Here is a 27,304-nt window from a genome sequence, read left to right as displayed (position 1 = left end):
GAATTCTCATGGCTAATATGGATATTTGTTGTGTTTTTTTTTTTTTTTTTTTTTTTTTTTTGAGATGGAGTCTCGCTCTGTCGCCCAGGCTGGAGTGCAGTGGCCAGATCTCAGCTCACTGCAAGCTCCGCCTCCCGGGTTCACGCCATTCTCCTGCCTCAGCCTCCCGAGTAGCTGGGACTACAGGCACCCGCCACCTCGCCCGGCTAGTTTTTTGTATTTTTTAGTAGAGACGGGGTTTCACCGTGTTCGCCAGGATGGTCTCCATCTCCTGACCTCGTGATCCGCCCATCTCGGCCTCCCAAAGTGCTGGGATTACAGGCTTGAGCCACCTCGCCCGGCCTAATATGGATAATTTATAGAGTTCTTGAGAATGATGCAGACAGAGTTCAAATAGCCACATGGTGTCACCTACAACCAGGTGTATAGTGGCTCCAAGAGAATCACCACCCCATGGATGGGGCAGACAGAGATTTAAGACTGATGGGCACCGCACATCACAGGCCATGCAAAAGGGGCTACATCTAGTCAGTACTGAAATATATGAATATACAATTGGCATTTGTAAAGGGAAATAGCATGTTTTGAGGTAGCTTTCTTACTTTTGGGAGATACTAAAAAATATAGTTTAGTTATATTCATTACGATTAGGGTTAGATTCAATAAAACAGAAAAATTACAGTGGCTTACAAAAGGTAGAAGTTTATTTTTATCATATGTAGAAGTCTAGACACTGGCAATTCTAGGACTAGTATGACAGCTACTAAAAGCTTTTAGGAACTCAGGCTTCTTCTTGATTACTTTTATGCCATCACTAGGAAGTGGTCCTTATCTTCACAGTCCAAGATGCCTGCCCAAGATGCAGATATCAGTTCACATGTAAGGCAGTCAAATGGAGGAAGGACTAAGATGAACATGGCCCCATCCCTTTAAGGAGATTTCCCAGCAAAGTCATATTTGTCTGCCTTCATTTCATTGTGAAGAACTAAGTTATAGAACTGCACTAGCTAAGAGGAAAGCTGAGAATATAGTTTTTAAGCTGTGTGGCATTGTATCTTGCTTAAGGTTAGGGTTCTCTTAGTATGGAAGATGGTCAGAATGGAAATTGAAAGGCAAACTAGTAGCTCATCCACCCCAGCTTTTCCACTATGCATCTCTTAGTGCCATTGTCAGATGAAATAAACCATGATTTGCTCCAGAATGACAACTCTTTCTATTCTTTTGCATTTACCACAACACAGTGCAGTAAGAGTTATAAGAAGAATGTACCATGTCACAACAGAAGAGCATGAAGAAATTAAATAAAAGGGCAAGATTTATCTTATCACATACCCATTCTTTGCTAGTGTTGGCATTTAAACTTTTCTCTGTTTTATAATCGTATTTTTCAGTTTGTCAAAGCTTAATTTCATTCTGATTTGGTTTCAGTATACAAGAAGAGCCTTGGAGATGATATTAGTTCGGAAACATCTGGTGACTTCCGGAAAGCTCTGTTGACTTTGGCAGATGTAAGGTTTTATTTTTTATTTTTTAACTCCCCAGTAATCTGCATGCTCAATAATAATTTTTTAGGGAGTTTAAAAATAACCAAACTGAGACAATTAGTTCACAATTTTCCTTATGAAATGGTTTGTTCATTTTACATTTTCATTGCCACCAAGCAATATAATGTTTAACCAAGATCATAAAAGCATGCATAATGATGTAACAACAAAGAAAACTTATTTGAGTCAGTAAGTGGAGGTGTTTTGGTCAGGTTTCACAATTTTGACATTAGAAGACATTCTGATACATCATCTGGCATATAATATTTATTTCCATTGTAAGTGTCTCCATTTTAAAGAACAGGTTTATTTTCTTCTGGACTCCAAAGAATAAATATTTCTTTTATTAGCTTCTAAATTAAATAGGAAGCATGATACAGAAGAATTGTCTTTAGAGATGGGTATTAAACTAACAAATGAGTATCAGTCTCAGGATTAAAAAAAAAGAAAGTGATTGCTGCAACTTCAGCCTTGCCACCTTGGAAAAGCTGCCAAACTATTAATCATTATGTGACCTAATGAGGCCACACCTTGCTTTCCCTTTGTAGAAGGCTTATGACTTTTATCATAAAGATGGTAAGGTCAAAGATGAGATATATTCATAGCTATGTGTAAGAGAGAAAGTGATTTAAACCATATCTCACCAATTTTCTTTCAGCTGATTTACATAGCACCTAAAGTGTGAGAAAATCCCAAAAATGGTCTCAGCCTCATGGTTGAAACAGCACCTGTCAAAGTGAGACATTATGCCACGAGGAAGCGATTTATCTAAATTATGGTTTCAATTACTTTAAATGTGAAAACCTTATGAAGGTTGAACCCACAACACCAAATTTATGAAGCATTGCTGCAAACATATGCTCTCAGAGGTATATATTCATAAGTGCACATCTGTTTGTGTATGGACATGAGCACACCCACCCACAGGAGGCAGTATAGAGCAGGGCTCTAGCACAGGGTTCTAGCATCAAACAGGGCTGGAATCTCATGCTGTCTACTAGTTTTGTATATTTGGACAAGTTCTTTAAGTCTTAAAGCATTCATTTTCATATCTGTAAAACTAAAATACTAATAATGCCAAGTACTCATAGGGTGTTATGAAGATTAATAGAAAGAGAGAGTATGTGAAGTACTTAGTGATCAACACAGGGTGGTGGTGGTTTGTTAGTATTTTATTAAGACCCAATGATAATCAGCATTTATATCATTGGAGCAGAGTGTACAGTGAAGGAGAACAAGAAGAAAGCAAACAGCAGCAGAGTATCAGCAGCACAGAAAAGAAACCAGGCAAAAATCAGACAGTCATGCAAGGACCTAATGTTTGAAAATATGAACAAATTCATTTTAAACAATTGTAGCTAAATGTTTCATCTGCCTATAATTTGCCAAATAATTCAGGTAATCCCATGTTTTGTTTCTGTCTCCTGTCTTTCTATAATGTGCTTAAGCATTTGTACGTGAACACACACACACCACACACACACACATGCACACAAACATCACTTAAACCATAGAACCTTTAATATTACAGTTGGTTTGGGGATCTTTAAGGACTTTTTTTTTTTTTCTTTTTTGAGGCAGAGTCTCACTCTGTCATCCAGACTGGAGTGCAGTGGCACGATGTCGGCTCACTGCAACCTCTGCCTCCCAGGTTCAAGCAAATCTCCTGCCTCAGCTTCCCTGGTAGGCTGGGATTACAGGCGCATGCCACCACACCCGGCTAATTTTTGTATTTTGGTAGAGACAGGTTTTCACCATGTTGGCTAGGATGTCTCAAACTCCTGACCTCAATCAATCCACCCGCTTCAGCCTCCCAAAGGGCTGGGATTACAGGCATGAGCCACTGCGCCAGGCCTTTGAGGTTTGTTTGTTTGTTTGTTTTAAACAAACTTTACTTTTTAGAGGAGCTTCAGATTTATGGAAAAATTGAGCAGAAAGTACAGAGAGCTCCCATATGCCCCTCTTCTACTCTCTCCTTTCCATTATTATTATTATTATTATTATTATTATTTTGAGATAGGATCTCGCTCTGTTGCCCAGGCTGGAGAACCATGGTGTGATCTCAGCTCACTATAGTCTTGACATGCTGGGCCCAGGTAGTCCTCCCACTTCAGCCTCCTGAGCAGCTGGGACCACAGGTGCACACCATCACACTCAGCTAACTTTTTTTGTTTTGTTTTTTGTTTTTTGTTGTTGTTGTTGTTGTTGTTGTTTGAGAGAGAGAGAGAGAAAGTCTCATTCTTGCATTAGTATGTGTATTTGTTACAGTTGATGAATGAATATTGATACATTATTATTAACTGAAGTTTGTAGTTTACATTAGGGTTCACTCTTTCTGTCATATAGTTAGTTCTAGGGATTTTAATAAATGTATAATGTCATATGTCTACCATTACAGTATGATAGAGTAGTTTCACTGTCCTAAAAATCCTCTGTGCCCTGCCGGTTCATACCTTCCTCCCCACCAACTACTGATCTTACTGTCTCTATAGTTTTGCCCTCTCTAGAATGTCCTATAGTTGGAATCATACAGTATGTAGCCATTTCAGGCTGGCTTCTTTCACTTAGCTATATGCCTTTAAGGTTCCTCTATGTCTTTTCATGGCTTGATAGCTCATTTCTTTTTAGTACTGAGTAATATTCCATTGTATAGAATATTTATTTCACCTGCTGAAAGGCATCTTGGTTGCTTCCAAGTTTTGGCAATTGTAAATAAAACTTCTGTAAACATTCATGTGGAGGTTTTTGTGTGGACATGTTTTCAATTCCTTTGGTTAAGTACCAAGGGGTGCAATTGCTTGATCATATAGTAAGAGATATTTAGCTTTATAGAAAAACTGCGGAGCTGTCTTACAAGGTGTCTGTACCATTTTGCTTTCATATCAGCAGTGAATGAAAGTTCCTGTTGTTCCACATTCTCACCAGTATTTGGTGTTGTCAGTGTTTTGGATTTGAGCCCTTCTAATAGGTTGTGTAGTGGCATCTTATTGTTTTGATTTGTAATTCTCTAATGACATACAATGTCGAGAGTCTTTTCATGTGCCACCTCTGTGTCTTCTTTGGTGAGATGCCTATTGAGATCTTTCAACCATTTTTAAATTGGGTTGTTATTTTCATATTGAGTTTTAAGAGTTCTTTATGTCTTTTGGATACAAGTTCTTTATCGGATACATGTTACAAATATGTTCTCGGCCGGGCGCGGTGGCTCAAGCCTGTAATCCCAGCACTTTGGGAGGCCAAGACGGGCGGATCACGAGGTCAGGAGATCGAGACCATCCTGGCTAACACGGTGAAACCCCGTCTCTACTAAAAAATACAAAAAACTAGCCGGGTGAGATGGCGGGTGCCTGTACTCCCAGCTACTCAGGAGGCTGAGGCAGGAGAATGGCGTACACCCGGGAGGCGGAGCTTGCAGTGAGCTGTGATCTGGCCACTGCACTCCAGCCTGGGCGACAGAGTGAGACTCCGTCTCAAAAAAAAAAAAAACAAAAAAAAACAAATATGTTCTCCCAGTTTGTACCTTGTCTTGTCTTCCACGTAAGACCTCTGTGTTGGGTTGGGCACAGTGGCCCACACTTGTATTCCCAGAGATTTGGGAGGCTGAGGTCGGGGGACAGCTTGAGGCCAGGAGTTTGAGACCAACCTGGGCAACATAGCGAGATTCCCATCTCTAAAAAAAATTTTAAAATTAGCTGTGTGTGGTGGTGTGCACCTGTAGTCATATTAGCTACTCAGTAGGCTGAAGCGGGAAGAGAGCTGGAGCCTTGGAGTTCAAGGTTACAGTGAGCTACATTTGCAGCACTACACTGTAGCCTGGCTGACAGAGAGCAAGGTCCTGTCTCTAAATATATATATATATGTGAATATATGTATATATGAATATATATGAATGTATGTATATATGAATATATATGAATGTATGTATATATGAATATATGTATGAATATACATGAATGTATGTATATATGAATATATGTATATATGAATGTATGTATATATGAATATATGTATGAATGTATGTATAAGATTCATATATATATATATATATGAATTATCAGAGGAGGGAACTGAGGCCCATAAAATTGTGTGATTTGCTAAAAATTTCATGACTAGTCAATGGCAGAAACAGAACTGGAGCCCAGAGTACCTGATTTTTCTGTGCAACCTGTCCTGCCTTGAAGAAAAACCGCTAAGATCCCTTGCTGGTTGAGTTACCGTGTGTTAGAATCTTCTGTCTTTAAAGGATGGCCCTTGTTTTCGTCATCCCTGTTTAGGGCAGAAGAGATGAAAGTCTGAAAGTGGATGAGCATCTGGCCAAAAAAGATGCCCAGGTCAGTAACAAAGCAGGAAAACATTTCCTTTACCTATTCTCCTATGTGGCTGCCTTTGCATTTATGTGAAAAAAGGAGAAAAATAGACCAACGGGGGGGGCTTTTTTTTTTTTTTCTGTTTGAAAGAGAAGCCTGAGGCTTGAGGATACCAACCCTAACTTTTTGCCTGCCCCAGGGGTAGTTATCATTCTCCTTAGCTCCTGCCAGCCCAATTATTGATTTCTAGTCTGCTGAAAGTGAGAGACTTTGATAATAGATGATTGCACTGACCTCGAAAATACAGCTCGCGTTCTTCTCATGTCACCTCTCAAAAAAAGAAAATAATTGTGTCTCCAATAACATTCTCTTGCGAATAGATTCTCTATAAAGCTGGTGAGAACAGATGGGGCACGGATGAAGACAAATTCACTGAGATCCTGTGTTTAAGGAGCTTTCCTCAACTAAAACTAAGTACGAACTCACATTACAATCCTTCGTGTTGTGTGTTGTTTTTACAAATGTTTTTGCATTTAGTATACAAAGATCTAGAAAAACGAAGTTTAAAATTGCAGTCTGTTCCAGTTTATTTGTTCACACTTCAGGAAACAAAATGGGGAAGCTGTATTGTAACTCAAGGAAGTACTGACACTACACTTTTGTTTTTCCGTAGAGGCTGAGTAGATTACCTAGTGAGTACCAGGTAATAGATGGGGGAGGGAGGTGACCGGAAGAAGAAAAGAGGCCACCTCTAGGGTGAGAGTAGAAAGGCTTGTTCCTGTGGGATGGAGAAGCCCAACTGCTTCCACTCCACCTAACAGTTCTCTCTAGTTAGCCACTTCCAGAAAAGCCAGACACTGCAAGTGAGTCTCTGTTGACACATCAATACTGATTAACCTTCAGCTATTTCTGATATGAAGGTAAATGGTAGAATGGATCGACTCTTATCGTCAGACCAGCTATTATATGGAATTGTGGTCACCCACACTCTCACTCATGGCACCTCTAGAGCTGTTCTGGAAGCAACAGCACCTAGAAAACTAAACCTCCATTTACTGTGAACATCTTCTGACTGTGGCTTCCAGGTGCTAGTTTACAGAACAGCCACACAGCAAGCTTATGCTGAGTTGACGGAACGATGAGTAAACATAAGGATATTACTGTGACTTTGAAATTCTGAAATTGTTCTTTCTTAACTTTTGCATTAAAATCACATTTGTTTATAAAATAATGACAACAGTAAGTGATAGTTGCTTTATTCATGTCTTTGTTTGAAAAACAAAAACCAGATAACCCTAGGTCTCTCTCCAAAATTTCTTTTTTAAAAAATATATTGGGGAAAAATGTACTTGGCTAAAAAATATGCCTGTATACTTGGTGACATATGTACAGGGGCAAATACAGATCAAGAAATTCAGATGCCTTCTGGGAGGTGTGAAGTAGGCCATGCCGCCTTAGGAAATGATTTATTCAGTGCAAAGAAGTCTTCAGAGTTGAGATTTCTTCACCAGAGAAAACATATTTGACTAGTGATTATAGTATCATTTCCCAGGTGCTGCTATAAATAAAATGTAAAATAGCCCACCTTACTAGATAAAGTATTTATTATTTAACTATTTAGGCTATTTGAAATGCTTACTGCTTGAGAGAAGGGAAAAGAGAAAGAGAGATCATTGAAGAAAATTATCTAGGGATGTTTGGGGTTTATTGTAGATGATTTCCTTAAAAAGGAACAAAAGAAAAACAAAAACTTTTGTACCCAAATTTTCATGGTTTAAAGAGGGAGTTTTTTAGCTTGCTACTTGATCTTATACATATCAAATAAAAAACTAGAATATATTCAAATGTGCTCAACTGGGTTGCTTTAAATAATTTTATGGTGCTTCCTTTTAGCATTTGATGAATACAGAAATATCAGCCAAAAGGACATTGTGGACAGCATAAAAGGAGAATTATCTGGGCATTTTGAAGACTTACTTTTGGCCATAGGTAAGCCTTCGAGTGCTAGTAAACTAAGTTACTTTGTACTTGTTTTAACTCAGTGACAAGGCCTGCTCCTTTTGGGCAAGAATCCTGACTGATCCATCTTTTTATGCTCCCTACAGCCCCCATCATGGTCCAGGATACACACAGTCCACTCAACAAATATTGTTAAATAAATGCATGAAGAAGTTATTTTTTTAAGTCTTTTTTTTTTTCTTTTTTGAAACAGGATCTCACTCTGTCACCCAGGCTGGAGTACAATGGTGTGATCTCAGCTCACTGCAGCCTCAACCTCCCAGGCTCAAGCAGTCCTCCCACCTCAGCCTCCCAAGTAGCTGAGACTACAGGCATGCACCACCTGGCCCAGCTATTTTTGTATTTTTTGTAGAGATGGGGTTTCATCATGTTGCCCAGGCTGGTCGTGAACTCCTAAGCTCGAGCAATCCACCCACCTCAGCCTCCCAAAGTGTTGGGATTACAGGTGTGAGCTACCACATCCAGCCATCTTTTCAAATCTTACTTTGCTTTTTAAGTTTGTATTTGTCTTATGACCGTGTTTAGCTTGTAGACTTCTTGAGAGCTGAAATATTTTATTTCTACTGTCATTTTTATTGAGCTTTGTTGAAAACTGAGACATAGGCAAGGCACCGTGGCATGCACCTGTGGTCTTATCTACTTGGGAGGCTGAGGTAGAAGGATTATTGGAGCCCAGGAGTTCAAGGCCAGCTTGGGCAACATAGCAAGACCTTGTCTCTTTATAAAAAACCACACACACTTACACACACACACACACACACATACGCAACTAAGACCTAAGCCAGTTTGGTAATCTACCATATTTGGTTATTTATGAAAGATATCAGTGGCTTTCTTTTCTTTCTTTCTTTTTTTTTTTTTTTTTTTTTTTTTTTTGAGATGGAGTCTCTGGCACCCAGGCTACGGTGCAGTGGCACAATCTCAGCTCACTGTTGACTCTGAATTGCTAAAAGATAGGCTGAGGAGGCTAAGAAAGGGAAAACTTTCTTCTTCAATTAAAAAAGTAGAATTGAGATCAGTCTTCATAATTAGTTCTCAGACTGTTCCAGTGGTAATGATACAACTGATTAATTTTTTTTTCCATTTTATATTGTCAATCTTTTTTTCTTTTTTGGTGTGTGATGAAGTCTCGCTCTGTCACCCAAGCTGGAGTACAGTGGTGCAATCTCAGGTCACTGCAATCTCCACCTTCTGGGTTCAACTGGTTCTTGTGCCTCTAGCCTCCCAAGTAGCTGGGATTACAGGCACATGCCACCACACCTGGCTAATGTTTGTATTTTTAGTAGAGACAGGGTTTCACCTTGTTGACCATGCTGGTCTCAAACTCCTGACCTCAAGTGATCCACCCACCTCAGCCTCCCAAAGTGCTGGGATTATAGGCTTGAGCCACCACCCCGGCCTATATTGTTAATCTTTATATTAATTCTACCTGCTGTTTTTCATTTGGTGTTCTTGCTAAGCCGTAATGTTTGAAAAACTTTATTGAGATGTACAAACTCTCATTCATTGAGCTAAGGAGCATGGTTGGAAATATATCATTGAATTATGTATTACATTTGGGCTATAATACACATTATTTTATCATGTTAAAAAAGACCTTATAATTCAACTGAAGTTCAAAATATGTCACACTTTCATTTTCTGTTTCAGTCTACCATTGGAATAAACCAGTCTTTAAAATTTTTTATTGAGATATAACTTACATACCATAAAATTCATCCATTCAAAGTGTGCAATTCAATGCTTTTTAGTATAGTCACAAGGTTTTGCAACCATCAGCACAATCTAAGTTTAGGACATTTTAATCAGCCCCATAAGAAACACTGTAACTATTGACAGTCACTCTCCAATCCTCCCCACCCCCTGGCTCCTGTAATCATTAATCTACTTTTTGTCTCTATAGATTTGCCTACTCTGCATATTTCATACACAAGGAATCCAATACAATGGTCAACACATAGTTTTCGACATGAAAAACCACCTGAGCTGTGTCATCTTAGAATCATGTAATAGGAGCATACTAGCTGCCAAATAAAAACAAATCCAGCCTTAAGTAAGGAGAGGCTTTATTCAGAAAAACTATTTCAATAGAGAGAACACGTTGATTTCAGAAACATGCAAGACTGGGCTGGGTGGGGTGGCTCATGCACATAATCCCATCACTTTGAGAGGCTGAGGCAGGAGGATCACTTAAGACCAGGAGTTCAAGACCAGCCTGGGCAACATAGAGCAACATTCTGAGACTGTTCCAGTGGCAATGATAGAACTGGTTAATTTTTTTTCCATTTTATATTGTTAATCTTTATTTAAAATATTCTACAAAAAAATAAAAAATTAGCTGGGTGGGTTGGTGTACACTTGTAGTCCCAGCTACTCAAGGGGCTGAGGTGGGAGGAGTGCTTAAGCCCAGGTGGTCAAGGCTCCAGTGAGCCATGTTGGTGCCACTACACCAGAGCCTGAGTGACAAGAGGAATCCAATACAATAGTCAACACATAGTTTTTGACATGAGAAGCCATCTGAGCTGTGTCATCTTAGAATCATGTAATAGGAGCATACTAGCTGCCAAATAAAAACAAATCCAGGCTTAAGTAAGGAGAGACTTTACTCAGAAAAACTATTTCAATAGAGAAAACATGTGGATTTCAGAAACATACAAGACTCGGCTGGGTGTCTCTAAAAGACAGGGGGAAAAAATGCGCAAAAGTTTAAAAATCCAACAGAAAAGTCTTAGCAGCAACTTTTAATGTTGGGCAAGCATGAGGGTGTGATCATTGGGGATTGACAGGAAACACGTCTGGCGGTGGACAGCTGGACTCTCAAGATAAGCTGCAACAGAGGCATGTTCTGCATTTTAGGGCTTGCTCAGGACTGGGGGCAAGCCAGAGTTCAGGAACCTGTGGGAGGAGAGAGGCCTGATGAAAGTGTGGTCAAGACAATGAAGAGGGTAGGGAATGGGCAATTATGAATACTTGGTCATAGTAATTAACTCTAACGGACTCCCAAGCTTCCCTGCCTGTGGTGCTGGGTGGTAAAGCCTCCTTCCCACTAAAACATACTGCCACCTTCCAAAACTTTCAGATACAAAGAACAAATCTAGTAGGTAAGAACATAAAGCAGAAGGCAAGCTAAAGGGAAGAAAGGATCATGAAGGGACTGTACAAATCTAGTTGGCAGGGAGGTGACTGAAAAGCTTAATAGGATGAAAATGGGCATCATTATTTTGTATCAGGCTATTATGGCTTACTTTAATGTGAGTTTACTAGTTTAAATGGCTAGTTTCTTGTCAGAGAACTTCATGTAACAGTTTTATTCTAAATGCCGTGTTTGGGTTTCTAATACATTTCTCCTTCTGTTTCCCTTAAATCACTTACAAAAGCCAAAAGTCTTTTAGCTTTCCTTAAGAGAGTCTATAAGCCACGATGTGAAAGTCAGTTATTCTTGTTCTGAGCTCCAAAATTCATTATAAAATCCATTCACTTTTGGTTGGATTCCTACCTAGAGATCAGATTTACGATTATGAAAATAATTGTGTTACTATAAATAGGTTTTGTTCCCTACAGACTTTTCTATTCCTATTTTCATTTTATTTAAAAGATAATTTAGTCTTGCATTTTTGTCAGTTTCCTTTTTCTTGTTTTATTTCTGCTTTTCTTGTTATTTCAAAATAAAGAATTGGAAGATTGTATTTTTTTTTTTTTTTTTAGGCAACTGAATTTAGATGACAGGTACTTGTTCTAATGGAGTCACTCTAACCAGCCTATAAATTCTAATCCAGTCATTTAAAAGAAAATTCTTTCCATGGGAAAAATTGCTTTTAAATGGAACTCCAGTGCCCCTTCGTGCCTAATGAGTTATTTGGAGCAACATCGCTGCAGTTGTCAGGCCCGAGTTGTTCATCAGTAGCCCGAGATGTTAGTAGCTGAGCAGTGTCGCACCCTAGGGAGTTATCAGTGAAAGCGTAGGTGTTCGATGTGTCTGGGATCCAGAGATGAGTCAGTCGCTGTGGGAGTTTCTTTGGCAGGTAATTTTATTTTCCCCATGGCTGGAGATAATTACTGTGCTAAAGTTCTGTGCAAATATGACGTTAAAAGGCTTTGTAAATCAGGGTAAGCAGCCTTTCTTTCATTCCAAGTAAAAGCCAGTTGTGGGGAGGGGGTAGAGTGGTATGACAGTCCAAAGAATCTTTTTAAAAAACATATTACTTACTATAGATTAACCCAATTTCTATTCCGTGGAGCTGAACATTACTTTGCTTTTTATGACAGTTCATTGTGTGAGGAACACGCCGGCCTTTTTAGCAGAAAGACTGCATCGAGCTTTGAAGGTTGGTCTGGAAAGTTCATGTGCATTCTTAGCGTCCCTTAATTCCCTTGGGGAAGTATGCAAATAGTAGAGCAAATATTTAAAAATTAGTTATTTTAATGTAATTTAAACATTTTAAGATAAATTATATTACAGCAAATCAAGGTATAATACAATACACTCTTTACACAGACACCTGATTTTCTCTTCAAAATAAACAGACTTGGATTTATGAAATAATTTTTTTTCTAAGTAGGTATAGCTTGATTTGTATTTAGCTAAAACAGTCTCATTTTCTCTAATATGACAAGTTTCAGTAAATGCTAATATTCCACTTGTATGAAAGATGAAAATTTATATATAATTTTAGATTTTAAAAGTTCATCCTCTATTTTAAATAGAAAATGAGAAGACAGGCCGGGCGCAATGGCTCACGCCTGTAATCCCAGCACTTTAGGAGGCCCAGGCAGGTGGATCATAAGGTCAGGAGTTCAAGACCAGCCTAGCCAACATGGTGAAACCCCGTCTCTACTAAAAATACAAAAATTAGCTGGGCATGGTGGCAGATGCCTGTAATCCCAGCTACTCGGGAGGCTGTGGCAGAGAATTGCTTGAACCCAGGAGGCAGAGGTTGCAGTGAGCTGAGATTGTGCCACTGCACTCCAGCCTGGGTGACAGAGTGAGACTCTGTCTCAAAAAAAAAAAAAAAAGAAAAAGAAATGAGAAGGTAAAAATATGACTTAATGTTGATAGAATGTCATATTTCTTTTCCACTTAGATTAGTTTTCTACAGTAGCTAATTTGTCTACTAATTTGTCTCATAGGTTAATAGTATTATAATCCATATAGAGATAGGTACAGAAAAGTATTGACCACATTATTTTCGCTACTTCACAGTAAGTGCAGGCAGTAAAACTTGTTTTAGAATGCCAAACCTCAAACTTGAGACCCAGTAGATCCCGTGGCCTCTCAAGCTGCCTTACTTAAAATAAACCCAGCTGAGTTGGCGGCCTTTAATGATGCTGTAACCCTGTGTTTGCTTGTCTGTCTTTACTGCCAGATGATGAGCTCCATGAGTACAGGCTCTTGTTTATCCTCAGACCCTAGGCCAGGGCCTTGTGCACAGAAGATGCTTACCTCGATCTCTTTACTGGCCATTTTCTGCAGTCCCGCATGTACTTTCAAAGTTGTATCCCAAGTGAACACATCCTTTCCCTCAAGTTGCCCAGCCCCAGATCTGCTCCCCTTCCCCTGTTCAGTCATCCCAGAGAATGGCCCCAACAGGAATTTGCCCAACTCTCTGAAGTCGTAGCATTACTCTCCAGCCTTGTTGACTATGCCTCGGCCACCCCAGGCTTCTTTCTATTCCTCAGCTGTGGCAAGTCTATTCTCACATCATAGTCTTTGCATCCATTCCTTCTCTGGAATGCTCCTCCTCCAGATCTTTTTCTAGCTGACTCCTTCTCATCTTTCAGGTCTCAGCTCTCCTCCTGAGAGAGGTCTCCCCTAACTATACCAGGCCAGTTGGTTCCCTTTCAATCACTCTCCATGCCATTTCCAGCTTTGTTTTCTTCATATTTCTGATCACTATTTACTTAAGCAATAGTTAATTTGCTTTACTGTCTGTCTCCATCTACTAGAACATAAGGTCGATGCAGACAGAGATATAATCTGTTCTGTTCACCACCATATGCACAGCACATGGAATAATGCCTGGCTATAGTCGATGCTCATAAGCATTTGCTGGACATAGATGAATGGAATATCATTTAGTATGTTGGCCATCATTAGGTCAAAATCCACCTAACTGCTCAGCTAGAAATTTTACACTATCTCTCTTTTTCATTATCCTGTAGTGATACATCATTATGTTTTGTCAATCCATTTACATAAGAAACTCTCAAATCTTCCCATTTTCTCTATCCCTACTGCCTTTATTCTAGGGATGGCTATCGTCATCTCTTTCCTTAATTACTCAGTCTCCTCAAGATGAGTCTCAAAGCCTCAGTCTTACTCCCTTATCTTCATTCTACTCCTACCTTGCAATCTGTTTCTCATACTGCAGTCAAAGTGATTTTCTGAAACCACGAATTTGATCTGATCTCAACATTCTCATGTTTAAAATATTACAGTAGCTCTCTACACTTAGGATAAAGTCAGAATTTCATTTCATGGTTAACAAGGTCTGGCCTTTCCAGACACTTTTCTTGTTATCCCTATTTGTTACTTATGTATCCTTGAACGTGGCATTCTTTCTTGCCCTAAACCTTCACACCTGCTATTTCCTCTACAGGACCTTTCTATCCTCCCTGCATGAACCTACTCCTTCCCCTTGTTGACTGTTTAGTCCTTGCTTAAATGTCACTTTCTCAGACTTTTCCTAATCCCTAATCTTTCTTAGGCCCCCCTGAAGTATGCTCCCATGGTACCCAATATTTTCAACATGTCAGACTGTTGTGCAATGGCTTACTTTCTTGCCTGTATTCTTTACAAAACTGGAAACTTAACATGGATATCTCATCTCTGTTTTGCAGCATTTAGCATGATGCTGGCACAGAGTAGGTGCTCAACAAATATTTCTTGAATAATGAATGATGAGCTTGATAATAAATGAAAAGGAATCACTGTAGTTGAATATTTTGCACACCATTATCTGATTCTTATAAATGTAAATCTCTATGTTGCTTTGTGACCAATGACATTTGTATTGTGAACACCTGCATTTCTTAACAGGGTGCTGGAACTGATGAGTTTACTCTGAACCGAATAATGGTGTCCAGATCAGAAATTGACCTTTTGGACATTCGAATAGAGTTCAAGAAGCATTATGGCTATTCCCTGTATTCAGCAATTAAAGTAAGTCTACTTTTAAATAAGCAAAACATATTTTGCCCTTCTCTACCCATCTCCTTACTCAGATATTCCTTAAAATATAAAGATATATGACTTAGATTTCTCGCTCCTTGTCAATGCATACATGTGTTGTCTGAGCTTAAAACAGTAGCAGCAGTGTCCTTCATTTTCAGCTCTAAAATCCCAGGCATATAATAGACATTCAATATTTTTTTAGGTATACTGGCCACTAATTTTTCTTCTTCTGTGAATTACATATGCAAATTGTTTTTATACTGTACTGTTTGTATTTATTTCAGTCTTTATGACAATGTAAGAACAGAAAAATATGTATTTTAAATTTCCTCTCTGTTTTACATGAGACAGCATGGTTCTGCAGCTTAGAGTGCTTCTCATTTCAGTATATAGGAAACTTTCTCATTTTATTTAACAGCTGTATATCATTCCATTGTTTGTGTATTTGTACCCACCACAGCAAACAGGCTTCCAGTTTATTGCTATTAGAAACAATGTTGTATAATGCATACACAACTTCATCAGGTACTAATGTATCTTTATGAATTCTCAGAAGTAGGATTGCTTAGACAGATGTAAATGCATTTAAAATTTTGACAAATACTACCAATTGAATTCCATTTTGCAATTCTATGAGGAATGTATGAGTCCTTCTTTCTCTGTAGCCTTGGCACAGAGGGTATTTTCAAACTTTTGGGTTTTTAAAACATTTTTTAGAGATGGGGTCTTGCTCTGTTGCCCAGGCTGAAGTGCAGTGGCTGTTCACAGGTGTGATCATAATACATTGTAGCCTAGAACTCCTAGGCTCAATCAATCCTCCTGCCTTAGCCTCCAAGTAGCTGGGACTATAGGTAAACTTTTGGGTTTTCATAGTCTGATAGGTGAGGAACTGTATCTCAGTGTAGTTGTAATATACATTTTTCTTAGTATAAGTGAGACTGGGCCGGGCGCGGTGGCTCAAGCCTGTAATCCCAGCACTTTGGGAGGCCGAGACGGGCGGATCACGAGGTCAGGAGATCGAGACCATCCTGGCTAACACGGTGAAACCCCGTCTCTACTAAAAATACAAAAACTAGCTGGGCGAGGTGGCGGGCGCCTGTAGTCCCAGCTACTCGGGAGGCTGAGGCAGGAGAATGGCGTGAACCCGGGAGGCGGAGCTTGCAGTGAGCTGAGATCTGGCCACTGCACTCCAGTCTGGGCGACAGAGCGAGACTCCGCCTCAAAAAAAAAAAAAAAAAAAAAAAAAAAAAAGTGAGACTGAGTATATTTTCATGTTTTAAATAACATTTGTATTTCTCTTTCTGTGATCTGTCTTTTTACATTCTTTGTCCATATTCTTTTGGGTTTTTGTTCTTTTTGGTCAGTTTCTAAGACCTTTTACACATAAGGTAGATTAGCCTTTTGTCAGGTCATATTTCCCAGTCTGTTCTTTGTCCTTTGACTTGGCTGAATGTATTTTTTTCCAAGCAGAGGGTGCACATCTTGTTTAATTAAATTTATCAATCTTTTACAGTTTTTTTATTTTTTAAAAATATCTAGTCCCTTCTGTTTCTTTCATTCTGGATGAGCATCTTCCTAAAATGGGCTCCTTCCTTTCTGTTTTAAAGCATGAAACCCATTTTCATTGTTTTCAGATCTCAGTTGATATATTATACATAGAAACTTCAAATAAGTTACAAATTATTTGAATTAATAAGGCAGTAAGGCTGACAAATTGTACAAGAAGCTTCTGTACCTTAAGCTTATGGTTCAAAAGTCATAGTCCCAACAGGAAGATGGCAACTAGTTAGTGGTGAACTAAGGGGCTAGCCCCGCACCTGCTCAGCAGCCTTCCATTGATTTACTTTTCTACCTCCGTGCTCCAGACCACCTATGAGAGTCTCTAGGAAATGAGTGATAGAGAGTGTTCGTCCAAGCTGGCTCCCTGGAACAAAGTGTAAGCTGAGGTTGGTGAGTGGAGCAATCCGCAGGCCTCGCCTCCAAGGCCACACTGACCAGGGGAAAAGATAGGGTTAGGGCTGCCTTCACAGAGGACTTGCAGACTATGCAGACCTCTCCATCTCTTTGCTGCTCCATCTACCCTTGAATGTCTTGAGGAAATCAGCACTAGAGAGTGTTGGACCCAGGTGCAGTCTCCAAGGTCTAAGCTGAGAGTTGGGGCCTAGATGGCGATCCAGGATGAAGAGGGAAGCAGCAGCCAAGCAGAGAGTGTTTGCTCTGAGCACTGAGGGTCCAAAACTGGGAATGGAGTCCATGCTGATTAGATACCCTAAGCTGTGGATCATTATGCACCATGGACATCCTGGGTAGCTCCCCAGCAGCACCCTCTCTCAAGCCCCTACAAGGCTGGAGCCCTACCTTTGTGAGGGAGCTTACACCCAGCGATGGCCCCTGGGGGACACCTGGTTTAGACCACATTCCAGTGTCACTGCCAGCAGCTGGAGTCTTTGGTCCAACCTTCACTATGGCCCTACCCACAATAGCCACCCTTGACCAGGCACAAATATTAGCCTGGGTCTTTCTGCAGCTATCTTGGGAAGGTTCCTACCTCTGACTTTACAAATGGCTTATGAATGAATGAATGAATGAATGAATGAACATCAATCAGTTAACTAGATTCATTCACTAAAATCTCTCCCTCTCTTTTTAATCAGAGTTTTTGTTTTTGCACTAAACTTTTACAGAAAGAGATGCTGAGATGCATGAATAAGTTGAAATCAGGAACTTACTCAAAAAGGCAGTTCTCAGACTGTGCCTGGGGCTTAGCACAAATTGCATCAACTACTCACACTCAATTGTGTTTGAATCAGTCCTGACACATCACAATAGTTTCAATCATCAGAGAAAGATTCAATAACGTTAACCATATTGTAGCTACTAAGGCAGAAAAATAGACTCACACATTTTCTAAAGATTGTCAGTAACAAGGTTGAGACATAAAGAGGGCTTTCAGTTCACCCTCATCAAACCAGAAAATTAAATTGACCAGTGGCTCTCCATTCCCCAATGGTCTGGGTAATTGAGGCTTATTGTATTAGAAAACATTTAAGCTATTTGTAGTTGATAGAAAAGAAAAATCCATCACTGAAAACTTCAGTTTGCAATTTGAAATAATATAAGATTTCTTTATTTCTACCACCTAACATATATTATTAAGTAATCTCATTGTAGTTTTGCTATTGATGAACAGGATCTTTTTAGATGGTTGCTTTTGAAATTCATGGGGTAGAGTTCCATTTTTGCATATTATCTCAGCCTGTAATCCTGCCTGTCTTCTTCCTTCTACCCATTGTTTAGACATTTCTCTGTCCATTGACACCTTTCTCAGGGGGTGACTGGTGGAAAGGAGAAGACAAGGAAGAACAGAGGTGAAAACCAGTGTGTACCTCTTATTACTTATTAAGAAGATATTATGGAAAATTTAGATGAAATCATGTTTTTTGGTAGTTTTCCTTGGTGGACAGATTCTGTATTTACTTAATATATAGCACAATTCCAAGTTTTTTATTGGAAAATATAGTAGCCACTCACAATCAACTCATAATCTATGTGGAGACCTGAGGTAGGTATAAAGAAACAATTAGAAGATAATAATTGAAACAACGTACAATTAGATACTAGATTGTTGAGTATAGAGCTAGTAGTATCGGAATTGAGAAGAAAAGACGTTTGGGGTTAGAGAAATGGGTCTTGAGCCTGCCTTTCAAGTCAACAAGCATGTGTTGAGTGTCTCCTATGGGCCAGGTACTCTGCTGGAGCATTTACCTTTAAGACCCCAGGTCAGTAGGGTCTTAAAGGTAAATGCTCTAGAAACAGGTATGGGAAGAGGCAAGAGGGAAAGAAGTAATAAGCCACTTGTTTGATTAGAGGGTCTACCTTGGGGAATATTGAGAAATAAAATCCAAGTAGCAAGATGAGTTCAGTTGAAAGAGAGCTTTGAGATCAGTGAATTCATTCATTCAATTAAAAATATTTATCAAATTCATATTATGTGCTAGGCTCAGGATTATAATTATAAGCAAAGGGATGGGGTGGAGGAAGACATTTTCTGCCCTTATGGAATTACAACTATGTTTAATGTAAAGGAAAGCGACATTGTGCTAAAAGATCCTATAATAGGAGGACGTGACTTACAGGAAAGGCTTCTATAAGAAAGGCATGATTCAGATCTGGAAAATAAGTAGATATTAATAAGGCCAAAGTTATGGAGGTAAGGGAGCCAATAGAACATTCTAATAGAAGAAATGACAAATAGAAAGGCCTCATGGTGGAGGAAGCACAATGAAAAATGAGGATGTAGGGGCCAGATCATGCACGATCTTTTTGGCAATGTTTAAGGAATTTTGGCTTTAGCTTAAGAGTAAGGGGAAGCAGGCCGGGCGCGGTGGCTCAAGCCTGTAATCCCAGCACTTTGGGAGGCCGAGGCGGGCGGATCACGAGGTCAGGAGGTCGAAACCATCCTGACTAACACGGTGAAACCCCGTCTCTACTAAAAATACAAAAAAATTAGCTGGGGCGAGGTGGCGGGCGCATGTAGTCCCAGCTACTGGGAGGCTGAGGCAGGAGAATGGCGTGAACCCGGGAGGCGGAGCTTGCAGTGAGCTGAGATCCGGCCACTGCACTCCAGCCTGGGGGCAGAGCGATACTCTGTCTCAAAAAAAAAAAAAAAAGAGTAAGGGGAAGCCATTGAAGAGTTCTGGGCATGAGCTCTTGAAGAGTTAGTATCAGGATCATGAAAAGATCCCTGTGAGATCTTCTCATTCTGGAGAATAAGAAGAGATCAAAGGATATTTAGGAGCTAAAACTTAAGGGACTTGGTATAATATCTTGGTGTGAGGAAAGGAAGGTAGCAAGGATGACACTCAAGTTCCTAACTTGGAAAACAGATAGTGGGGCCATTCCTTGCAAGAGGATCGGGTTTTAGGGTTTTTTTACTTTTCTTTTTGGGGAGTTGGGGGAAGTTTATGAGTTTGGCTTTACATGTGTTGAGTTTGAGATGTCTTTGAGCCATGTAAGACATGGGGAGAGGTCAAGTAAGTCATTAGTGGTATGAAATATACTTTGAGCTACTTGGATGTGTTTCCTTGACTAACTGGTAGAAGGCCTAATTGTTTAAAATTCTGATCAGAGATGTCTAGAAGGAGCTCTTTTAATACAAAGCTGGAGCATTGTTGACTTGTCAGATCTGCTATTGCAGAGCAAGACAGGAAAACCAATAACATAAGAACTAAAATCTATATAAAAACGAAGAATATTGAGTCATATATTTTGTGAAACAGACAAATGAACAAGAAATAAAGAAAAAAGAACAATATATATAAATGCCTATTCTGTCTTACTATGAAAGTAATGCTTAACTTCTTCACTAAATGAGCCTTCTCTGAGACTTCCTTTATATTACCACTTACTGTAATATTTACCCCAGTGACAGCCATTTCAAATATGAAACTTAAGTGATAAAAAGTGCTCACTGATTGGGTTGCCTCAAATACAATAAAAATAATGTGAGCATCCTACACAATCCAGGTTGAAAGCCAAGTTTTACCTCCTATGAAGTCTTTTGCGCTACAAACTTGGTATCTTTGCCCTTTAAACCTCAACCTCGCACAGTATCTTTTCTGAACAACAATCTATTTTTGGTTGGCCTTGGGAAAAGGAACTGACAAACATATTCTTTAAAAATGTGGTTCATTTCACTTTCCTAAGTCAGGCAGTGTAGCAGGGTATTAAGGAGCCAGGATACAGGGATTCAAATCCTGCTTTTGTCACTTATTCTCGATAAGATTTGGTGCAAGTTTCCTAATCTGTTTTTCTCATTTTACTTATCTGTTAAATGGGGGATATGTATAGTATCCATTGCAGAGAGCTTTTAAAAGGGTTAAAGTAGCTAATACACATTAAGCCTTTTGAATAGCAAGTGTTTGATAAATATTATTAAAACTATAATCTTTTGAAGTTTTTTTAGAAATTGATGTTATGTAAGTGATGCAATCTTATTTTATTAAACCCAAATTGAAATGTAACTGCAATATATCAAGAAGAATCTAAATGTTATTCACTGTGAAGAAGATGCTGGTCAGAACATAATTACACTCAGGTATGAATGAATGATGGAATTGCAGGTACATTTTACTAAATGGTATAGCTCATGAGTCTCACACCCAGGTGAATTCCCTAGTGCTATAGGATTTGTTTCATTTATGGTCTCCCATTATTTATACTATGTTTGTTCTTCATTTATTTTGTTCTTTGCAGTCGGATACTTCTGGAGACTATGAAATCACACTCTTAAAAATCTGTGGTGGAGATGACTGAACCAAGAAGATAATCTCCCAAGGTCCACGATGGGCTTTCCCAACAGCTCCACCTTACTTCTTTCTCATACTATTTAAGAGAACAAGCAAATGTAAACAGTAACCTGTGTTCCTAACAGAAATTCTCATTGTTCTATAACAACAACAAAAACGATTATTATTTTAGAGCATCTCATTTATAATGTAGCAGGTCATAAATGAAATTTAAAATGGTATTAAGGATCTGCAAATACTATCCAACTTATATTTCTGCTTACAAAGTAAGAATCTTTTTATAGTTCTAATCCATTGAATATAAAGCAAGATAATAAAAATTGTTGCTTTTGTTAAAAGTAATTTGTTTGTTTGCTTTCAGAGCTTGCCAACATTGTTTGATGCCTGGTGCCAACAACTAATATTTTAAAACATGTTTCTATATAGAAGCTGTTACTGCTTCAGTTTATCACCTTGTTAATCACACTTTTCTTTAAGAAACGAATAAGATGAAGATGTATGTGACCTGGCCTACCCTTTCTAGTTGTGATCAAGCTATAGGAGTGGCAATGCATGAGAAGTTATTTCAGCTTTCAGAAACATCTGCTGAAGGATTAATCTAACCACTTCCTGTCTGAATGGCAAGCATGAATTATGGTTGCTTCATGCTAAATACTACTTTCCCAGAATGGGCATTTAGAATCAAGCCTCTAAGGTTTCCTTTTCTCTTGAGTTGGCAAAACTATGCATTTAAAGAATCCCTCATGCTATCTTTGAGTGGGACCTCATATGAAATACCTTGACTGATATGAAATAGAAGAGGTGAAAAAAATTCCATTTAGAGTTATTTTCCTGGACCAGAATAGAAATGATCATACTGGCCATGTGCAGTGGCTCATGCCTGTAATCTCAGCACTTTGGGAGGCTGAGGCAGGTGGATTGCTTGAGCCCAGAAGTTCGAGACCAGCCTGGGCAACCTAGTGAGACCCTGTCTCTGACAAAAATACAAAAATTAGCCTGGCATGGTGGCACACGCCTGTAGTCCAAGCTACTTGGGAGGCTGAGGTGGGAGGATTGCTTGAGTCTGGGAGCCCATTTGGCAAGTTAGTTCTGTAATCAATATTATAAATGTCAGTCATAACTAAGATGATGACAGAAGATAATGAAAAAAAAAACTACTTCAATATTTGGGAGATAAAATTGAGTAAACATGGTATTCAAAGTAACCAAGTGTCAGTCAAGTATGCCTTCATGATTTTGGTGTAAGTGATTTAGTGAGTAAGTATATCACGAAGCAATAAATCAGTGTTAATACTCATTGAGTGCTTACTATGTATTAGGTACTATGTTAAACAGTGTAGTATATTTTAATTTGTTAATCCTCAAGGAATCTTACAATGTAGATACTAACTCAGATATAGAAATGGAAGCTTAGAGAAATTAGTAACTTGTCACTGTAAGAGCCAGGTAGTCCAACTCCAGTGTCCAGGCTCTTAACTACTATTTTGCCTTAGAATTTATCCCATCCCAGGGCCACTGTTATTTTCGATGCCTAGTGCTTAGATTAGAACTGTGCTCAGCACATAAAAGGCATTTAATACAGTGAATCTTTATTTTAGATCTCATTTATCCTCAGAGTTGTTATACCACTTATGTATTAAGTACTTTCTGAAACAAAGGATGGTTACATGTGTCACTATTTCCCGTTTTGCAAATGAGGAAAATGAGACTCAGGTTAAGTATCTAGCCCAGGGTTACACAGGGGGAAAGCCAAGGCTTAAGATCCAGGTCATCTGGACTTTAACACTTATCTGTGGCTGGGCAAAGTGGCTCACACATCAAATCCCAGCATGTTGGGAGGCTGAGGCAGGAGGATCACTTGAGCCCAGGAGTTTGAGACCAGTCCGGGAAACAAAAGGAGACTCCGTCTCTACAAACAATTTAAAAATTAGCTGGGCATGGTGGTGTGCACCTATAGTCTTAGCTACTCAAGACGCTGAAGTGGGAAGATCACTTAAGCCCAGGAGTTTGAGGTTGCAGTAAGCTACGATCGCACCAGCATACTCCAGCCTGGGTAACAGAGCCAGACCCTGTCTCAAAAACAAAACAAAACAAAAAACCTTATCTGTGCGTGAGGGAGGATGAAGAAGGTGAGAACTTGAAGAGACTAGTGATCACGTGAGAGAATTCTGCAGACAAAAAAAAAAGCCACATTGAGATAACTGTCTAACCCTTCTAATAACATCCGTTTTGCCTTTTATGCATGGGACTTCAGGCAATTACCTTTCTAAGCCACATACTCCTCTTTAAAATGAGAACAATAGTACCTACCTCATAAGATTGTTTTGATAAATAACACTTAAAAGGTGTTCCACATAGTGCATAGCACATAGTAAACCCTCAATAAATGTTAGCCTATATTATACAATTATCATAGAGTAGTATTCAATGGCCACATTTTTTATTGCCTCCAATTTCCACAAGGTGGCATGTCAAGTTCAAAGTGGACCCCATGGCTTCTCATCCCAATGGCAAAATGTACTTAACTTGCTTCAGCATAACATGACCAAATCTAAACTGTTGGAAACGTCTTCTATAGAATGTTTGTAGTGGTTCAGGCATCTTACTGTCACTGTAAACTCCTTCTTAAGGAAACATGTAGAATATTTAATTGAATCATCTGGTTTCTCTGGATTCCCAGGACCATCTTCATTTACATGAATATGCATTAGCTCTGACATGGATCACCTGCAGAATTGAGTGCATCCATGTCATCTCATTAAGCACTAAGTTTAGTCCCTGAAGATCGAAAGAAGAGAAAAATAGCCAGCTGCAGAGAGTCCTGGGCTCTGTGGTTGGTGAGCTGCAGAAGCGGAAGGTTTGTACACTTCACTCTGGAGTAATAGAATGTTTGGTCTATAAATCAGGAGCTGCAAAAACGGCAAATGAAGTGTTGAATAGGAGATTCTCTAGCCTATTTGTAAAAATATATTGAGGAAATTTTTAAAATAGTGTACAGTAGTTCAGACCTTTCTTCCATGTACCTTCCCCTTTTTCCATTTCCCCAATTTAATGCCGTATGGATAACTCACAATTTTACTTTGTCTTTAAAACATTAATTTTGGGGTCATATCAAACTGGGTTCAAATCCTGGCTTCACCACTTATGACAGCAGCGTAGATAACAGTGTTTGACAAATAACCTCCATACAATTCAGTTCTTTAGCTGACAATAACAGCACCTACCTTAAATATGTGCAAGGATTAAATGAAATAAAGCATGTGAAAAATTTAACTCAATAAAAATTAGTTACTAATAACGCATTGGCATGGTGAGTTGCCAGTGAAGAGCAGATAGTAAGTGTTCAGTAAGCATTTATAGAATAAATAAATGATACTTGTTTTAGTACTACTCAGTGACAATAACTCTAAAGCTCTGGACGCTTCAGAGAAACGTCAGCTGAAATCAGTTATTAATATGTTGTCAATGTGTCCTCCAACGATAAGAGCCAACTGTGTTCACCTCAGTGATGAGGTTGCAGGATCTGAAGAAAGTTTTCTAGGCTTATTTCCTGCCCATCAGTTGACAGTAGTGATATGTGAGGGAGTGAGTCACTTACTCTTTCTGTACCTTAGTTTCCTCACCTGTAAAGCCAGGATGGCCATGCATGTATCATTCAGAGTAGGATGAGGTTTCAATAAGCCAGATTAGGTGATGCACTTACCACAGTGCCTGCACCCTTTAAGTGCTCAATAAACAGTAGCCATTATTCTCTGGCTCCGTTTGGAAGACTTACAATTGCTTATACAGTGCTGTAATCACTTGGGGGATTTTGAGATGTTGTAAAGCTACCTCTTCTAGTTTGCAATTAGGAAAGAAAGATACAGCAAACTTCTTGGCAGTTTCCTGCCGGTGAAACCTTGTGTTTTATGAGCCATGGAAAGTACCCCCAAAATTTTTTCAACCCCACCCTCAGCAAACTGACAGACTCAGATCTTTCCCACCCACTCTGTTTGTCTCTCGTGGGACTGTGAGAGTCAAGCAAGTACAGGTTGCTGTGTGCTAAAGCCTTTTTCCTGGTGCTCTATTTCTTGCAGTTTCATCAAATTCAGCTTTGTGCCAGTTTTACCCACCAGGGCCAACCCTCCTCTGAAACCAAAGTTTGCCTATTTCTGTAGAGTTTACAAAGTCAGCAGTGAGAGAGAGGAGAATTTCAAATGAGGAGGACGGTTACAGAGTAGGAGGAAACATTGAATGGCTGCTGCAGTAAACTGTTAAAAGAAATCCCAAACCCGGAATACCAAAGCAGCCCATTCAGCTGAAAGGTTTTATGACACAACCGCGCATAAGAAAAAACTAGCTATTAAAACTTACATATGCCCTCTTTGGGCACAAACTTGGTGGAACTGGGTGTGGCAATAAAGAGTGGTCCAGGCCAGGCATGGTGGCTCACCCCCGTAATCCCAACACTCTGAGAGACCAAGGCAGGCAGATCACCTGAGGTCAGGAGTTCAAGACCAGCCTGGTCAACATGAAACCCTGTCTCTACTAAAAATACAAAAAAATTAGCCAGGCATGGTGGTGGATGCCTGTAATCCCAGCTACTCGGGAGGCTGAGGCAGGAGAATCGCTTGAACCCGGGAGACAGAGGTCGCAGTGAGCTGAGATCGTACCACTGCACTCCAGCCTGGGTAACAAGAATGAAACTCTGTCTCAAAAAAAGTCATCCAAAGTGACTTGCAGAGCACCAGACTTGCTGTGAAAAAACAGATGTGATTTGCCAGTTGCTATAATATCAACCACCAGACAAAAGGAAGTTTTGACAAGAATATTGGGATAAAATGAGCTCCTACAAAAAAGAGCATGCCACAGTGGGGTAGAAAGTAGAGAAGAACAAAGGTCCCAAGGGTAGGAAGTTGGCGAGAATTAGCCCAAATTCACACATCCTTTTAGAGAACTGCAGCAATCCACAGCGTAACTGGCTTACATTGGTTCCCCCGGCCACAGACCTCAGAAGAGTTTAGAGATTTCCAAAGTTGCTTTTTGTTTTGTTTTGTGTCAGACAGCAAAGTCCACAAAGAAAATTCCAGATCATGCCTGCAAATTCTGTTTAAACCGGTGTTAAACAGAATTTGGTATCTGATATTTTCATGAAAAATATTTTTCTTGCTTTTTATCAGTCAAACCAAACCCCTTCCGACCTTTATTCTTCCAACATTTATTACATGGTAACTGTAGTCCAGGAACTATGCCAGGTGCTGGAGTTATAAAAATGAAGAAAGCTGCACATTACCTGACTTCAAGGACTTGATGATCTGGGGAGTAAGCAAAGGAGAGGAAAGACAGATACTTGGCTAATTAGCAAGGACAGCACAGTGGTGGTAGTGGTGGGTGGGGTTGAGGATTAGGCAAATGTGGCTTCCACACAAAATTCTCATGCTCTTTGCAATTTGCAGAGTTAAAGGATAAGATATTTGAAGAAACTGCCAATTATTAGGTGTTCAGTCAAAGACTGTTAAGGTTGTCTTGCACAGTAGTTAAAAGTCTGGAGTCAGCCTAGCTGGACAAATTCTAGCTCTTACAGGTCTAAAGTCTCTAGCTGTGTGATCATGGGAAAATTACTTAAGCCCTTTATGCCTCAGATTCCTTTATCTGTGAAATTTGAATGATAGTAGTAATTAGACCAACCACCTAGGATTACAAAGATTAAATGGATCGATGCATGTAAGTACTGAGAATGACCCAGTACATTGTAAGCAGTATGTAGATGCTAGCTACTTAAGATTAACTATAGTAAAATATGATATGTACTATAACGATGCTATTAAAAATGCTGTGGACTACTAAGTATCAGAAATAACTGATATAGATAGAAATAGATACAGATACACACAAAAGATGCTTATGATATTTTGCTAAATGGAGGAAAAGTTGCTTGATGAAACAGTAAGAAAAAGAAAACCAGTGTGAGACAAT

At 39.3% G+C, this 27,304-nt stretch overlaps 1 protein-coding gene across 2 annotated transcripts in view; it reads left to right on the top strand.

The window, feature by feature from the left end:
- ANXA3 (annexin A3) overlaps positions 1–21,691 on the top strand; it is a 100,232-nt gene extending 78,541 nt beyond the window's left edge. For both annotated transcript variants that reach the window (XM_010384573.2, XM_030915547.1), the window contains 7 exons: positions 1,429–1,508; positions 5,819–5,875; positions 6,232–6,325; positions 7,745–7,840; positions 12,137–12,195; positions 14,907–15,029; positions 21,297–21,691. In XM_010384573.2, the coding sequence (XP_010382875.1) occupies positions 1,429–1,508; positions 5,819–5,875; positions 6,232–6,325; positions 7,745–7,840; positions 12,137–12,195; positions 14,907–15,029; positions 21,297–21,356 (569 nt within the window). In that variant the 3' untranslated portion in view covers positions 21,357–21,691. The remainder of the gene's footprint in view (positions 1–1,428; positions 1,509–5,818; positions 5,876–6,231; positions 6,326–7,744; positions 7,841–12,136; positions 12,196–14,906; positions 15,030–21,296) is intronic.
- Positions 21,692–27,304: the final 5,613 nt, after the last annotated feature.

The sequence above is a fragment of the Rhinopithecus roxellana genome, chromosome 2 (genome assembly GCF_007565055.1).
Source record: "Rhinopithecus roxellana isolate Shanxi Qingling chromosome 2, ASM756505v1, whole genome shotgun sequence".
Taxonomy (NCBI): domain Eukaryota; kingdom Metazoa; phylum Chordata; class Mammalia; order Primates; family Cercopithecidae; genus Rhinopithecus; species Rhinopithecus roxellana.
The sequence above is the reverse complement of the archived record's forward strand: the minus strand, read 5'-3'. Positions and strand labels throughout refer to the sequence as shown.